Source organism: Eublepharis macularius, chromosome 2 (assembly GCF_028583425.1).
Source record: "Eublepharis macularius isolate TG4126 chromosome 2, MPM_Emac_v1.0, whole genome shotgun sequence".
Classification (NCBI taxonomy): Eukaryota; Metazoa; Chordata; class Lepidosauria; order Squamata; family Eublepharidae; genus Eublepharis; species Eublepharis macularius.
The window spans coordinates 219,223,435-219,239,666 of record NC_072791.1 but is presented as its reverse complement, the minus strand read 5'-3'; the positions used below and the strand labels follow the sequence as shown (position 1 = coordinate 219,239,666).

General features: G+C 43.5%; 1 protein-coding gene across 2 annotated transcripts in view; it reads right to left on the bottom strand.

Moving 5' to 3' along the window:
- Window positions 1-1,196: 1,196 nt before the first annotated feature.
- STK17B (serine/threonine kinase 17b) overlaps window positions 1,197-16,232 on the bottom strand; it is a 38,589-nt gene continuing 23,553 nt past the window's right edge. For both annotated transcript variants that reach the window (XM_054972330.1, XM_054972331.1), the window contains exons 6-8: window positions 16,153-16,201; window positions 7,057-7,236; window positions 1,197-4,146 (exon numbers count right to left, since the gene is read on the bottom strand). In XM_054972330.1, coding sequence (XP_054828305.1) covers window positions 3,864-4,146; window positions 7,057-7,236; window positions 16,153-16,201 — 512 coding nt within the window. In that variant the 3' untranslated portion in view covers window positions 1,197-3,863. The remainder of the gene's footprint in view (window positions 4,147-7,056; window positions 7,237-16,152; window positions 16,202-16,232) is intronic.

The window sequence follows — 16,232 nt, the reverse complement described above, 5'->3', positions numbered from 1 at the left end:
TGTGGAGAAAGTTAAATTTCAGTTTGATTCAATCAAAAGACATACACATGCACACTCAACAGACTGGGGGGCTATTGGTTTTGCATCGTTTCTAGCTCTTGTTTTGTGCTCATAGCACAATGTACTAGTCTGCATTATGGAAGACTGAGAACGGGATCCTTGTATCATCTGTGGAGGTCAACCTTCTTCAGTTGGATTCTCTCCCACCCACCCCCACCTCTCTCTCATAAATGCTACACATCGATCTGTGTCAAGGAAATGCAAAGGATGGAGGTTGGGAAAATGGGCTGCCCTCTGCTCAGGACATGAAGTGGAGGACATAGGCCACATCTCAGAAGAGCCTGAGAGTATAGGTGGCAGTGCCTCACCCAATATCCACACCCAGAGGTGACTGAATCATAACTGAAGACCTCATTCTGCCTGCTACTACACACAAGTGTCTTGTGGCTGCCATTAGCCTGCCCCAGCCTTGTTTCTCTCCTTCTGTTCCAGTCTAGAATTTTCTCTCTCTTCTTCTTTCCAAGCCCAGAAAGAAAATAATCTTTTACTTCAGTGTCCTTCTTGTACATAGTTCACAGCAGCATACATAGCTATTCCCTCCTTCATTTTATTCTAGAGAGGCTAGGTTGAAAACAAACTGACCCAAAGTCATCTAGTAAGGTTTGCGGCTACGTGGAGATTTGAATCTGGGTCTCTCAAGTCCCAGTGTGATTCTCTAACTCCCAAATTTCACCAGCTGAAAAAGCTGGGTGGATCCAACTCAGCATAAGTACTGCACCCGCTCCATTCACGTCCCATATGCAGAAAGCTCTCCAAGACCTGTGCGTACACAGTTCTTCTAAGTTGCATGTGGGCTGCGGAAGGACTGGTTAGGTGAATGCTGTGCCTAGCCAGCTCTTGTCCGAGGAGGAAGTGATTGCTAATAGGTGTTAATGTCAGTATTCTGAGAGCTTTTCCTGACCCCCCCCAGGTCTTTCCGTCTGCTGCCCAAAGTCTTCGACTTGACACTGATGAGATCACAACTCACCCCATCATGTGACTGACAGCCTCCTGTCATATATGCCTGCAGCTCAGCGAGCCTCATGCCTGAGAGTTAAAAAGCGGATCCTACAAGACTATAAGACCAGACTGCTGAATAAAAGGGAGAAAAACAATGACTTGGAGTTCTATTTAATATTAAATATAATCCAAGGAAATAAGGTAACAATTATAATTGCAATAAAATTATATACAAACATGGCATAAACAATAAGAAACCTTATAAAATTAGAGATATTCATACAATTTTGAACTTTAGAATTGTCAGATTCAAGTTATAGCCTGAATTTTATATACATGTACAACTGTTCACAAATTGAAAAGCTGTATCGACAAAAGGCAAAGTTTAACTTATTCAAAATTTATCAACGTTTTAAGACTAGGAGAAAGGAATAAGAAATGTAAACATTAAAAAACCCATGATGGAAACAAATGTATTCTACTGTATTCTGTTTTATAAAGTGCTGGTATAACCACTGGATTATTTTTCCCATGTTAACAATGTATTTATACAATATGATTGTCTTATTAAATTGTATAAAACTAGTTCTTTTCAAAATCAAATTAAGATGTTATAATTTATGGACCCCACTTCCCTTATTTTAACTGACAGAAGATTAATACTGGTTCCCTGCAGTGAATTTCTCAATGTGGGTTGGAATATGGCCCTCAATGTTTGCGCTAGTGCTTCTGTCCTCACTGCTAACCTAACCATGGTTCCTCTACGAATAAACAGGAGTCTTGTGGCACCGGACTAACAAGATTTTATTCCAGCACAAGCTTTCACAGACTATACCCCATTTTGTCAGGTGAGTATAGTGAGTCTTCACCAGGAAGTCGTACACAAACAAGTTTAAGCGAAAATATTGTAAACAGCATCCTCAAAGGGCCATGAAATTCAAGAAACACAAATAACTCAAACATAATTAAGTACAGAGAACATTTAGCACCGCTGCAATTGGCTCAGCTTGGACTAACAAAGTTAACACCTATAACGATTACAGAATCTCAAATCCTTGTTCAAACTTGAGGGCACCAAGAACATCAAATCTTTTGCTGCTGACCTAAAAGTCACAATTCTCCAGTAAAAGAATTACAGAAGGAAGACTCCAGAGTAAAACTTGTTGAATTAGAATTCAACAAGAGGTTTGACACAATTCTTACCTCCCTCCCTTACATAAGGACTAAACAAGGACTTGGTTAACACCTTAGTGAAACTTGAGACTCTTCAACCATTACAGGTGTCAACGAGCTTAAGAAAACTAGAGAAAGGCCCAATTATTGCTACTGTGAATGCTCTCCATACTTTCTTGATATATTTGCATTTTACCTAATTATTTTTCACCTTGCTGTTTGTCTTTTTTTAACGATCATATATTTATATACTTACGAGAACCCCCTAGATGATCTAACGAAGTGGCTCTAGTCCATGAAAGCTTGTGCTGGAGTAAACCAAGTGCTACGAGACTCCTGCTTATTTTTGCTCCAACAGACTAGCACAGCCAGTCCTCTGGAATTATCATGGTTCAGGAAACTTGGTTGACAAGTAAACGACACACCCTGTGCTAAGCATTCTGCATCACATTTGAGGACTGGCCTTCTACTGAGTTATAACATTTAGTACAACAGCGTTCATTTAGTTTTCTCTTATAAACCATTCTATTAACCTCACTAGTGCTGTTGAATAAGCAGCCACACACACACTGGTGCTACCATGTCTCTTGCATAAGGTGAGATAATGGGGCGTTTTATGGCCAACCAGATGAAGAGAAGACGGCATTTACCTACTGCACACTTGAGGGAGCTCTCTCATACTGAAACTATGCTTGTTGAAATGAACACAAAAATGAAGGTCTTCAGATTTAAACCTTGCAATATAGCCAACCTGTTTTTAAGAGAACAGTTAAAGGCATTTTCAGATTAGAAGTGCCTTTCAGCCTTCAACATGCTATGGGGGAGATTGTGAATGTTATTAATGCAGAAGAGAAAGTGGAAGACTCCTAAGTCAAATGCACGTTCTGGACCGTATGAGCATTACATCTGCACTGGGATGCAATAAACGGTTTAAGCCTCTCTCGTGAAAATGATCTAAGGCTTCGCTGCTAAGTACACTTACTTGGGACTAAGTGTACCCACGGAACCTCAGGGAGCTCGCTGCGGACTAAATACGCATAGGACTTGGCCATAGTTCAAGAAACCCATCCAAGCAACTTGAGCACCAGTGAGTGGAAATACAGGTTCAAAGTACTTCATCAGTACACAGCAGTAATACATCAACATTGTTATCCTAAGCAGAGTTACACCCTTCTAAGTCCATTGAAGGCGATGGGCTCAAAGGGGGTAACTCTGCACTGTAAGCCACAGGTCTGAATTCTTCAACAGAGGAAGAGAGAGGTCCTCCTTTGTCAACTTTTTAACTTTAGATACAATATAATACGTATATGCATTGTTAAGTCACTCTTTGGCTTAAAAACATGGTTATGATGTGTTTAACCAGGCTTTGAAAACATTCAAAACAACACTTTTCTCAGATTGCCAACTTTGTTTTTCAACACACCAAAAGCCACTTTTTGGACTAAAATGTCAGAAGTGCAAATATACTGTTACCTGCTTTGACTCCAAAGACAAGCCACTTCAGGTGCCAAGACTGCAGTCTCCAGGACACAAACTCACTGCCAGCAATGGCAGTCCAGCCAAGGGCCAACACAATTAAGCCACTGAAAGTGCATTTCCAGTATAATCACAATACAGGCATTGCAAGCCATGACCACCAGAAGAGATCAGAACTCTAAATTCAGTCCAAACAACCTGCAGGAGTGCATTTGTTAACATACAAAGTCTGTTGTGAATTCTTGAGGATACTGCAAAGAATCATCAAAGCGAAACCTTTTGGAGACAGTACTGCTATCGTCTGGGATATTCTCTTTATCCTTTCGCCCACTGCACGACGCGTTACACGGTGGCCTGTTGTTATTTCTCTCCTCTATGCACTTATTCATATGATCGTGTGTTGGAGAAGAACAGGGGCTTTCTTCAGGGCTGAACAATAAGAAGTTTCCTTGCTGTAGCCAAGGGTGAGATAGACAGGCCTCTGCTGTTGGTCGCTCTCTTTAAAAAAAAAGAAAATCAAGAGGCATATGTTAAGCTTACTTTGAAGGTACAGCTGAGCCACTAAATGGATGGATCAATAATCACTTGACACTGGCTTAGCCACATTAATTTCAAAATGCGACTGCACCTTGTCAGCAACCAGATCTGGTAAGACACCCCACCCGCATATATTACAATCTCTCACAATTCTCAGTTTCTTACTCTTTCCTTGCTAGAAAGACTGGGGTGGGGGGAGAGGCACAAGCTTGTTGTCATGTCTATAATTTACTCTCCTACTCTTTCACTACTTGCCAGAAATAGATGTTTCAGGTAGCGGGGAGGAAAAGCTCTGGGACTATCCGGCACACATGAACAAAAACTGAGGAGATAGGGGAGGCAAGGCAGGCAAGATGAAAGGCACTCCTTCCTCATTCTGTCTCTTTCCCCTGCAAATACTGTTGATACAAACATGAAAATTAACCGGGAGTAAGGATAGGATTCAAAGGAGACTTCAAAGAGAGTCAGCTTCACTGCTTAATCATAAGTTCTTAAAGTGTCGGGAGGTAGAGGAAAGGCTCTGCAGTGCCAACTCGTTTTACAGGACAAACCATGAATTAGTTAGCATGCCTAACTTGTGGGGAAACCCTGAGTCTCAGCCTCACAGAGACACGTGGGAAGTCAGGCCAAAAACATGGTTGGATGGCGAGACCTATCAGTGGAATGCAATGATTGTCGTGAATCCTTTCTGTATTCCCCTCATCCTCTGCTATCCTTTCTGACCCCACGAAAGTTGGTTCCCAGTGATGTAGGAACCATGTGGACTAATAGCCACATGGAAAACAGGGTTAACATACCTGTAACTTATGCTGTCATAACCTCTATTTTGCACAGGACCCTGGGAATCAAGGGGAACGGTGGAAACATATAATGCAACCCTTGGGTCCACGTAAACTGGAAGGCATCCCCAATAGGGAGGGGGTCGCTCCCAGCCCTTGAACAGAACCTCTGGGCCTTGGTGTTGTCCGCAGTTGCGAACACATCTATGTCCGGATGGCCCCACATCTGAAAGATCGGCCCAATGCACTTTGCGTTCAGTTCCCACTCGTGGTCCAACAAGAGGACCCTGCTTAGGGCATCTGCCCGAGTGTTGTCTGAACCTGCCACGTGTATAGCTCGAAGCATCACACATTCCTGATTGCCCTGAATACAATGCTTGAAGAGCGCCTTTGAGGCCATCTTCAGGGGCAGGCAAAAGAATGGTCAGACAGTCCGAGTTATAACTACCAAGTCCACAACAAGATCCAAGTCCGAAGTCAAAGATATCAATCACGAAGTTAAGAAGCACAAAAAAACACAGAGCAACGAAGCACACGTTCTCTCCAAGCGGCAGCAAGGGAGACCTGAGGTAAAGGGGCCGTTGGTCGCTGGAGGAGCATGTGACCGTTTGGGTGGGAAAACGGTCGCTGAGGCGCGCGACAAACGGCCCCTTCGGAGCTATAGAAGCTATAGAAAATTCTCCGGCGGCTGGCCTGCACCTGCGCAGTCCCATGTGTGTCAGCACAGAAGAACGAAGATGAACAGAGGGGTTCCCAGGGGAGGAGGGAGACAAAGATCCCTGGCTTGTGTCACTGGGCGGAGGGGGAAATTCTGCCCCCTTTTCAATGCAGTCCTCTGACTTGCATGGCTATTTGTCCCTACAGGCTCAGCAACTTCAGTTATCAACTTTCCCAGAGTTAGAAAGGGAGCACAGGAGGTCTCTGAACCTTGTGCCCGTGGACTGCAGGAGCCAACTCACAGAGTTAAATTCTGCTAGCAGTTGCCTGCGATTATAAAGAGAGAGACAGAAGTTGTAATATTTTGAAATGGATGGTGCACAAAAAGAGTCAACCCGGTTTCCTGAATCCCCTTCCTGCATAGTGATTTGAGGGAAGGGGGAGATAGAGATGTGAAATGTGTGGAAATTTCAATGCTGTCAAAAACCCTTCCCCCTTTGTTTTTGTTTTTAAATAACAGAATATGCAATGCTTTCTTATCAAACCTAAACTTATTTTACTGCTTCAACATAACTTAGTACAATTTTGCATGTTCTTTGGCCTATTTATGAGATCTTGAAGTGCACCTCAGTATTCTACAGAGAAACTTGCAAATATACTCAGTCCTACAAAAGACACAGCTTCAGTCTGCTGCACCTAAGGCTACACATGCATACAAGTTCTTGCCAACTGAGAGGTGGGGGAAAACAAAATTTAAAAATAGAACACAGTTTGGTGTAGTGGTTAAGAGCGCGGGACTCAAATCTGGAGAGCCAGGTTTGATTCCCCACTCCTCCACTTGAAGCCAGCTGGGCGACCTTGGGCTAGTCATGGCTCTCTGGAGCTCTCTCAGCCCCACCCACCTCACAGGGTGTTTTGTTGTGGGGATAGTAATAACAACATACTTTGTAAACCGCTCTGAGTGGGCGTTAAGTTGTCCTGAAGGGCGGTATATAAATCAAACATTATTATAAAAACTTTTGTAGCAAAAATAAAGAATGTTAGTTGGACAGAAGAGGTTAGTTGGACAGGGGAGAGGTGTATTTTTATGGCTTGGCAGAATCTGGTTTAATATGTTATCAAGTAGTTAATTCAATATAGCGCTCACAAAAACATCACGATAATTGTGCCAATTCAGAACAAAATCTGGTTTTTGTTTCATTCAAATTTGAAATGTTGTTTGTTACTTGAAGGTTATTAGTTACATCTAATGTTACAATAAAAATTTAATAATAAATGAAAAAAAAAGAACAAAATCAACTATCCACTGGTGATCCAGAGGCAAACAAAAACAGCTTTTTTCACACTATTTAAGTCTGCATATTATTCCATGCCTTGACATTACAGTGACACACAAAGGTTCCATTCATGTCTTCCCGGAAAGCCACCTACTTACTCAGGATTTTTAACAAGCAGCTTCTGAATGAAGTCTTTGGCCAACAGTGAGACTGACGCGAAAGTGTCTTCTGAATAATCGACATTCACTTGAGAAATATTGAGGTATGTTTCTTGAATATCTGCTCCCACAAAAGGAGATTCGTGCGTAAGCAGCATGTATGCGATTACGCCTACACTCCTGAAACAAAAGAAAACGTAGGTTATTTCCCCCCCTCATTCTTGCAATGGAGGTAAAAACATTTGTCCATAATAAAAGGTGAAAAATATTAGGATTTTTAAACTGATTTTCATATAGATCTAGTAGAAAGCCCTTTTATGTAGGCAGTTATTTGTGTAATTAGATTACTTACATGACACACTAACAGATGTTTTCCTCCTGAAGTATGAACAAGTTAACTGTAACTGCTGTTTTTCTAAGTGGTCATCTATACATTCATGCTTGATGGGGTCCATGTTAAGCATCAATTCAGAAACTTACAGAGCTAGTATTTAGGTATTAGAATCCCCTCCCCTCAGAGATGTAGCTTTGACTATACATGCCGAAGGAGTATCCCCACTCAACTCCTTTCAAAATACAAGGGTATGCCACAGCAAGTTAGAAGTACCTGTTGTGGGAAAGTTGGGAGTATCATGTGAATGCACAGATGACTACTTGAAGAGAAACAGTTACAAGGAACTAAACTGCCTTTACTTCTTTCTGGCCTCTGCACATCACATTGATAGGCATAGACTGGCAAGATGAACTACAAGATGGACACGGGTGCTTCATGAAAAGAGAGCTGAGCACTGCTCAATTGAAGGATGTGTCTGCTCTGACTGACACTGAAAGCATATTCCTTCTTGAAAATGGAAGGCTGGGCATGAGTAGCTACTCTGCAGAGCTCAGGAAGAGCAATTCTTCTGCCAAAGTCTGTGGACATAGCAACAGATCTGACCGAGTGAACTCAGCTGTCCATGGAAATGGCTTTATGAGCAAGCTCATAACCAATTAATAGCCACCTATTTTATATTGAGAGTTTCCACTCTCAATATAAGTTAAATGGGATTGACAAGACCTCAATGGCCTGTCCATCTATCTTATGTCTCTCTCTAGGTGTACATGACATCAGTGTGAAAACCTTCGCAGATGAGATGGTAATATGCGATTACGGTTTTAATAATTACGAGCTTACCACCTGTCAGGTAATTTATTGCAAAACTACTAGTACACAGTATATCACAGCCAACTGAACAAATAAATTAGGCCGGGGGGGGCAAGGTATGGAAAGAATTAAAACCAATTAAAACCAATGAGAGTATGGGCATGCTGAGAAAATGCCCAACTGGTGGGAATTGCATAACGCAACAGTCCGGTAGCACTCATTCTCCTCCTTACTAGAGATCTTGTTGAAAAGTCCACTGAATAATTCCTTTCTTAAACATCTTCACTTCTCAGGAGGGTCATCCTCCTCCTCCTCTCTCACTCCACCCTGGGTCTTGTATAAGCACACCTTCTTGTTGATTCAAGCAGGAAACGTATTGCCTCTCACTCAATAAGTGCCGCTGCAGTCATCTCACACATAGCCTAAACCAACTCGCAACCCACTGGTGCTCCCTCCAGCTGATGATAGTAGTCCTGCCACCACTACTTCTCCATACTGAAGGCCCATCATAACATCTCAGAGGCACTCTGTCTCACATCACTGGGAACAGAACTCTACTGGGGTCAGCAATCCTTTCTTGGCCAGTCCAAAGAATAAGGGCTCCTTCCCTCATGGCACCAATAAAGCTGGTGCCAATCAGCAAGGCCAATCAGCAAGGCCAATCAGCAAGGCCAGTCTGGAGAATTGTCATGTCCAAGCTCCAGCCGTCTAGGATCATAGCAGGGTAAGCCCCAGCTGACCACTTTGTACCAACGCACATGTTTCTGGGATCCCACAACATGTCTAAAGGACACTCAACCAGAGACATAATAACTATCTCACAGTCATTCCCAAACTTAAGAGTGCTCCCCAGTCGCTGGGGATCGGTAGCCCCATACAATATAGGATTGTTCGCAGTGAGGGAGTGGGGGCAGCCTGATCACATTTAGCCACTCACCTGAACACTTAGCTCTCACCTGAACGAGCACTGCCCAGTAGGGCCACAAAGAGGCAGTGATCAATCTAGTGCCTACCCCCAGTAATGAGAGTGAAAAGATCTTAAGAGAGTCATAGTTATTCAGGCACAAATGACTGAACATTTGTGAGGATACACATTGTCTCTTCTCAAGGCCCAAGTGGCATAGGAAAAAGCCAGTGTATTGTCAAAGGCTATAAGTTCTATCAATGTAAAAGGACAAGGGCCCTCCTAACAGCTGCCTAGGGAGGTGGTGAGCTCCCCCTCACTGGCAGTTTTCAAGAAGTGGCTGGATGAATACTTGTCAGAGATGCTTTAGGCTGATCCTGCACTGGGAAGGGGGTTGGACTAGATGGTCTGTATGGCCCCTTCCAACTCTATTATTCTATGATTCAAGGAGTTCAAAACCTGCTCTACATCTAAGGTAGGAGAAGAAAAGTAGATCCTGATTAAGATAGAACCCAAAGACCTATGTCAGAAGGAAGGAAATGTCTTTAGTAAATGGTGCAAGAGTTATATGATCTGAAGAGAAACCAGAATATTTTTAAAACATTTGCCTGTTTCTTGGAGGCTAAATGATGGTAAATGAAACTAGACTCTTTCTACCCTTATTTATAGCCAAAAGACTTACATTACAAAAGTGGGGAGAGAAATGCCCACCTTTCATACTTCGAGGGATTGAGGACCGTATAACCTTATCAGTATTTGAACATATAGCATATAGTTGACAATTGCATATGGACTTGTTTTTAGATCTCTGGAAACTTTTAGAGATGCTTATGTATATAAATGCTTTTAGAGATGCTTATCTGTAAGATTTGTGATTTTATTATTATGCCCGTATTTCTTATTTTTGTTGTAACCCACTCTGAGCCTGCTTGCAGGGAGGGCGGGCTAAAAATTAAATGATGAAGATGAAGAATTGCCACTATTATCATATTTTTATTTCTATTTTGTATTAGGGTCATTTTAATTTTTTAAAATTTTTTAAAAATAATTTTTAAAAAATTAAAAGGAAGAAGGAAATGATCTGGTAAAGAAAACCTTATCTCTGTGGAATTGAAGGTATGGAGATATGAACCAAAGGCACAAGTTCAAAGTTCACAGTTCTCCTCCCAAAGTTGATAGCTAAGGGTGGGTAGGCATAAATCACAATCGGCAATTACTAGGAGAGCGCAAACAGGTAGTCCTAGGCAGGTATAAGTGACTGGACTGAAGAACAAGCCCCCAGCAGGTTAAGTAAATAGTGAATATCCATCTACCAGTAATTGAACAGAGATAGTTGCTAATTAAGGGATCAATCTGTGAAATCCAGATGAAATAGATACTTTAGCATGGGTTCTACAGGACAGGTAGATGGATCCCATTCATGACGTGAAGCAAGGGCCTTCACTTGCACCAATAAGATCATCTGACAGAAGTCTTCTGAGCATTGAACAGGAACTCTCACGGGGTTTCTGGGATCAACTGGGCAGTTGAATCTCCAGGCCACCAAGTGCAGAGTGTCTTGACGGAGGATCCTGCAGTGGGTTTGAGGCAGAAGATCCAGCGCCTTGGGTAACCTGATACAGCGATTATCATGTACTACTATCAACAGGGGAGAGCATGCTGCAATTAGGAAGGATGGAATCCCCAACTAGCTTTCTAATGATCTTGGTGAAAAGGGAGGGATAGGAGGGCAAGCAAATAAAAGGCATTTTGACCAAATGGTGAAAGAAGGCCTCTCCAGGAGCAGGTGACCTGTACCTGCCATGGAGCAGGACCAGTGATTCTTGCTGTTGCTTGAGGTAGCAAAGACCTCTGGGAAGCCCCCACAACTAAACATCTGGTTCAAAAATATCTCACTAGAGACCGTTCATGAGCTACGGTGCTTTGCAACTGAAATCATCTGCTTAAGTGCTGCTGATGCTTTATGTGAATTGATGCATCTCTCCCACAGGCAGCAGGCCAGGCTGCTCAAAGTGATCCACCCTTGTTTGTGGTGGCGATAGTTCATGGCGGAGTGCTCTACAGCAATGGAAGCCACCATGCCTAAAAATTTCATTGTAGTACCTGATGTTTTCAGTCATTATTTTATTATAGCATCTCAATGACAATATAAGGCTTATTTTTCATTAGAATGTTTTGTAGTATGACATAAGTGTATACAAAGTTCTGGTTACTGCTTGTTTATATGTAAACTTGAATTTGCGCCATTCAGTGGTAGATCTTACCCAGTTGCTTTCTATACAAACTCCAATTAAATGAAACTTTCTAATAGAATTATGATAAATTAGGGAGGATAGAAATACCTTTTTGTTGTGGAGGTGACAATCAGTTACCCTGTATTTGTTTATTACAACTCTTTTGTCTCGACTTTAATAAGATTGTGAGAAACTGTGAAGAGGTTAAGATTTGGTAGCAAAAATAATTAGAAAATGGTCATTAAAATACAAAACCCTGAAGGCTGAAAAATGAGTCTGGCTCCTACATTTCTGGGTCAGCTCCTACAGCCAGAGAAAACGTGTCAAGTCCTGGAATAAGGTCTTTTGTTGGTATTTTCCACAGAAAGCAAAAATGCAAAATTACTTGCCCGATCAGTGCCTTGTTATACTAGTTAAAATATTTACCAACAGGACATTGGCAAGCAACTCGCTTATCATCAAGCAAAAACTTTCCATATGTATGCAGGTTTTCCAGAAAACCTTCAATTCAAATTTAAATGATGTTTGCAATTTAAATAAAGTAAGCAAAAGGCAGCAAATACATCATGTACATGCCCTGGGGTTGGTCTGTGCTTCATATCCCACATTTAGCCGATCTAAACATGATTGATTTGCAGTATCAAATGGGTGAGGGAGGGTGAAACAATTGCCCTGGGAGAACTGACACCCCCCCCCGCCAGATATTCAGTCCTCCACCAGTCCTGAATAGGTCAGGGGGGAGGGGTGGCAATCCTTGCCTGAGAGTCTCTCCTTCAGGCCACTCCCTGCCCCTGAGATCTCTGGCACTGAATGTGTAAGCCTGGTGTGGGGTGCCGAGGGGAGTTTGGCTATCTGTCTGGTGTACCGACCGCCTAGCACACCAGCAGATACCCTGTTGCGCCTGCTAGAGGTGGTAGCGGGGTGGGCCTTGGAGTACTCCAGACTGATGGTGCTGGGGGACTTCAACATCCATGTCGATGATGCCTCCTCTACGCAGGCTGCAGACCTGGTGTCTTCCATGGCAGCACTGGGACTCTCCCAATTTGTGTCGACCCCTACACATCAAGCAGGCCACACGCTAGATTTGATCTTTGGGATGGGGTTAAATGTGGATCTGGAAGGGGTAGGACCGGTGCCGTGGTCAGACCACTTGGTCCTGAAGGCTTGGGTGAGGATACCACCCCCCTTTGCAAGGACGGTGAGTTGATTTATGCTTGCCCGTGGAGACTTATGGACCAGATTGGGTTCCAGAATGCTTTGCGGGATCCAGTGCTCCACGGCAGTTCACTAGATGAGCTGGTGAAGTACTGGCAGTGCAGGCTCTCTGAAGCCATCGACAAAATCGCCCCCCATCGCCCTCTTTGCCCCCGTGCGAGATGGGCTCACTAGTATACAGAGGAACTCTGACAGAAGAAGCGGGAGCTAAGATGGCTTGAGCGAATGTGGCGACGATCTTGGGACGAAGAGGCAAGATCATCTTATAGGATGTTTATGAAAGCCTATGAGGTGGCGGTGAAGGCTGTAAAGAAAGAGTTCTGTGCAGCCTCCATCACATCAGCTAGCTCACGCCCAGCAAAATTGTTTAATGTGGTTCAGTCACTGGTCTCCTTGCCAGAGGGAAGCCATCAAATTTTGAATTTGGATATTAGCTGTGAGGCTTTTGGGAGCTTTTTTGCTGGTAAAATCTTGTCTCTCTGCTGCGACTTGCCAGCCACAGTTAATTCACTGAATGAGCTAGAGACCCCTTGGCCGTCTTCGGGGCCAATATATGATCATTTCAGCCCACTCTCTGGAGAGAATATGGACAGGACCCTGCAATCAGTTAGGCCCACCACTTGTCCCTTGGACCTATGCCTATCATGGCTGGCAAAGGCCAGTGCTGAGGGGCTGCGGTCCTCGCTGGAGGCCACTGTTAACCTATCCTTAGGCTCCGGGGGTTTTCCTGGGCCATTAAACGGAAGCTGTGGTGAGGCCTCTTTTAAAGAAACCATCGCTGGACCCCACTGACCTGGTCAATTACAGCCCGGTTTCGAACCTCCCGTTTCTGGGAAAGGTGATTGAGCAGGCAGCGTATCTACAGGGCCATCTCTCCCCATATATTCCCCGGAGGACACTCCGATCAGGGGACAAACAGCTGTTGGTGGTCCCTGGCCCTCAACTAGAGCCAGGGCCTTTTCGGTCCTGGCTCTCACCTGGAGGAACGCTCTGTCTGCTGAAATTAGGGCCCGACAGGACCTACTATCTTTTCACCTGGCCTGCAAGACAGAGTTGTTCCACCAGCCATATGGCTGAGGCTGGGCCTCCACCGGCCTGAAAAAAAGGGGTGTATAAAATCTTAACCCTCCCTGTGAAGGCTGTCCACCATCCTGTTTTTAATGTACATGAATTTTTTAATTGTATTTTAATATGTTGTTATCTGCCCTGAGCCCGCTCGTGGGGAGGGCAGAATAGAAATCTGAAATAAAATAAAAATAAATAAGTACAACAGTCCTGATAACTACAGATAAACAGACTGCATTTACATATGTGGAGAGGGACATTTTCTACAGAAAAATAAAGCAACAAAACTTTCTGCCTCACATCACTGCATATATCTGTCTGAAAACCCTAGCAGACAAGACCTTTGGTATAACCAGCAATAACATTTTGTAACAGGCTCATGTAAAAGTTGCCTGAGCTGACTCACAGCAACTTGATTGTATACGGCGTATACACGTCTAAAGCTGCTCTAGGTATCTCATAAATAGAAATGGGCACAAATTGAGAAAAAAACGAACCGTGTGGTTCGAAGTTCGTTCCATTTCACGAACCAGGAACTTTCACAAACTTGCCCCAGTTGACAAACCTGTTCGTAGATCGTGGCATTTAAATACCCCTTTCCATACTGCTGCAAAGTGGCACAGAAAGGGGCATTTCACCCCCTCCAGCTTGATTCAAGCCGGAGGGGGTGAAGTGCCCCTTTCTCTGCTGAATCAAGCCGGAGGGTGTGAAGTGCCCCTTTCTCTGCTGAATCAAGCTGGAGGGGGTGAAGTGCCCCTTTCTCTGCTGCTGCTAAGCATCACAGAAAAGGGCATTTCACTCCGATCAGCTGCTTGTCAGGGATCTCCCTGACAAGCAGCTGATTCAAGCAGGTGGGGGGTAAAATGTCCCTTTCTCTGTCACTGAGAAGCAGCACAGAAAGGGGCATTTCACCCCACCCCTGGCTTGGATCAGCTGCTTGTCAGGGAGATCCCCGAGAAGCAGCTGATCTGGGGGTGAAATGCCCCTTTCTGTGCTCCTTCACAGCAGGGAAAGGAGCATTCCCATCACCAGCTTGAATCAGCTGCTTGTCGGGGAGATCCCTGCCAAGCAGCTGATTAGGGGGTTTAAATGCCCCTTTTCCTGCTGCTTCACAGCGGCACAGAAAGGGGTATTGGGCTTTTACATGAACCAAACGAACTGGCAGACCAGTTCGTGGAAAACGGGCTTCCACGAAACGCTGGTTCGCAAAGCACCAACTGGCCCAGCCCAGTTTGTAATGAGCTTTAGTTTATCTTGCAGTTCGTGCCCATCTCTACTCATAAAACAATGTTCTCAATGAGCAGGCTTCTTCATTTGGTAAAAACCAGGGGCAAGACATGCAATTAAAATGAACCTGGATGCCTGTACTTACTGAGTGCTCCAGAAGCACATATTAGCTCTATCTACATTTAACAGATTTGCAGCCTATTTTGATAAGAAAAGTGATGCACACAGATTAAGAACAAGGTTTTGAAATAGAAGCACAAAAGATCTGTCATCCATATGGCAAAGATAATTGTAGACAATGGGATCTTTTTCTGACCAATGCTGGAATGGGATGAAATAAACGATGAATGATGTAAGATTTTTTTAAAAACAGACATTTAAAGCACATGTTTTCAGTTTTATGTTGACACATTCTTACTAATCCAGGCCTACCATAGTTGCATATTGAGTGTTATTTATAAAATGTTTGTCTGAAGTCTTGTTACCAAGAGAAACATGAAATGGCAGTTGTTTTTGTCCTCTGAGCTTAATTTCAGCTGTGGCAAATATGTCTTCTCAAAACCCAAACAGACCAGAAGAATTAGTCAAATCCAGAAAGCATTTTGTGATGCCTTTATATGGGTTATGCTTTGTCATACTGAAGTCATCTAAAACATTAAATTTCAGCTATTTCAATCTCAGATGAGCTCAGCAAAGAGTGCACATTCTAGATCAGACAAGACAAAGGATGGGTTGAATCCAGTAGTACCTTGCCACTCACAGAGGAATCCTGTTTCCTCACTACAAGCAAAGGAACCTTTGTAGATCATTGCCTCTGCTGCTGCCACAACCACTATGCCCTCTTCCCTGAATCCAGTCACTGTCTAATGCAGTACAGAGGGCCCAATACAGGACTGGAAGTTTCATCCAGTTCTGAGCAATACCAAGGTAACTCAGGATGAAGTTACCTGAATTAAATCATGAATACTGTTTGCTTTGCACGTAACTGACCCTGCGTTACCCAAAAGCAGGGGACCACTGCCCTAAATCCTCATCAATCAGAAAGACACAAGAATCACTGGCCTGTCCTGGATCATCTACTACTCCCCACCACCACCACACACACTTTTTCATATCCACAGCAACTGACAGATGATTTATTTCTCTCTAACTCATCATGGTAACAGTATTTCCCTCCTGGCCACAGACACTAAATCAAGGGAGAAAAGGCTTCGTGGGTAAAGCAGTTTATGTAAACAACTGTCACTCTGCAGTCTAAGTGGCCAACGTTTTTCAATTTGTTTTAATCGCAGAAGAAGTTAACTTACCATAGATCAGTCGCCATAGTAATAGGATCATAATTTAAGATTTCTGGTGCTGTGGGGGAGAAGAGAGCACCATTAAATAC